The following is a 1,062-nucleotide window of genomic DNA, read 5'->3' on the forward strand; positions in this document are numbered from 1 at the left end:
GGAGGAGAGAGGTGTGTGACGGAGAAGACGGGTGTGACGGAGGAGAGACGGAGGAGACAGGGGTGTGACAGAGGAGAGACGGAGGAGACAGGTGTGTGACAGAGGAGAGACGGAGGAGACAGGTGTGTGACAGAGGAGAGACGGAGGAGACAGGTGTGTGACGGAGGAGACGGGTGTGACGGAGGAGAGAGGTGTGTGACGGAGGAGACAGGGGTGTGTCTTTCCCCGGTGGCGGTGTGTTTACCGCGGCACCTGTCCACTGCGCTGGGCCTCTCTCTTCAGCAAATCCAGCCTCTGATTGGAACAGAAGCAGTAGTAGGCATGTCCCGTCTGCAGCAGAGCAGAGGCCGCCTGCGAGTAGAGCTGCAGTCGCTCGGACTGAACATACGGCCCATAATCCCCTCCTCTGCGGCAGCTCTCGTCCGGCGGGATGCCTGCAACACAGACAGAAGTCAGAAAGAGCTTTATTGCAAAGCATGTTTGCACATACAAGGAATTTGTTTTAGTGTCACAAACTTCCAGTGCACAGAGACAACAACAACAACACACAGATAATAAAAAATAAGATGTGAATAAAATACACATGCATAAATATAAATGAACCACAAAAAAATTGTATGTACAGGTGTGCTATAGATAGAATAGGAATAAAATAAAATAAAAATAAAAAAACTAAGTTGTAGGGATGTACTAGGATTTAGGGTGATAAATAAGTATAGGGTTATTGCACATACTTTTATTGCACAATGGGAGAGCATTAACTGCTCATGAGGTAGATTGTCTGGGGAAGAAACTGTTCTTGTGCCTGGCTGTCCTGGTGTTTGGTGCTCTGTAACGCTGACCAGATGGCAAAAGTTCAAAATGGAGATGGCTTGGATCTGAGGGATCCAGAGTGATTTTCTGAGCCCTTTTCCTCACTCTGGATGTATACAGTTCTTGAAGGGTGGGCAGGGGAGCACCAATAATCCTCTCGGCAGTCCAAACCGTTCTCTGTAGTCTTCTGATGTCTGATTTTGTAGCTGAACCAAACCAGACAGTTATTGAAGTGCACAGAACAGACTC

At 48.1% G+C, this 1,062-nt stretch overlaps 1 protein-coding gene across 1 annotated transcript in view; it reads right to left on the bottom strand.

The window, feature by feature from the left end:
- ears2 (glutamyl-tRNA synthetase 2, mitochondrial) overlaps window positions 1–1,062 on the bottom strand; it is a 20,449-nt gene that overhangs the window by 6,408 nt on the left and 12,979 nt on the right. Inside the window, exon 3 of the mRNA XM_016575895.1 lies at window positions 245–434. Coding sequence (XP_016431381.1) covers window positions 245–434 — 190 coding nt within the window. The remainder of the gene's footprint in view (window positions 1–244; window positions 435–1,062) is intronic.

Source organism: Sinocyclocheilus rhinocerous, unplaced genomic scaffold (genome assembly GCF_001515625.1).
Source record: "Sinocyclocheilus rhinocerous isolate Xijiao unplaced genomic scaffold, SAMN03320098_v1.1 scaffold3461, whole genome shotgun sequence".
Classification (NCBI taxonomy): Eukaryota; Metazoa; Chordata; class Actinopteri; order Cypriniformes; family Cyprinidae; genus Sinocyclocheilus; species Sinocyclocheilus rhinocerous.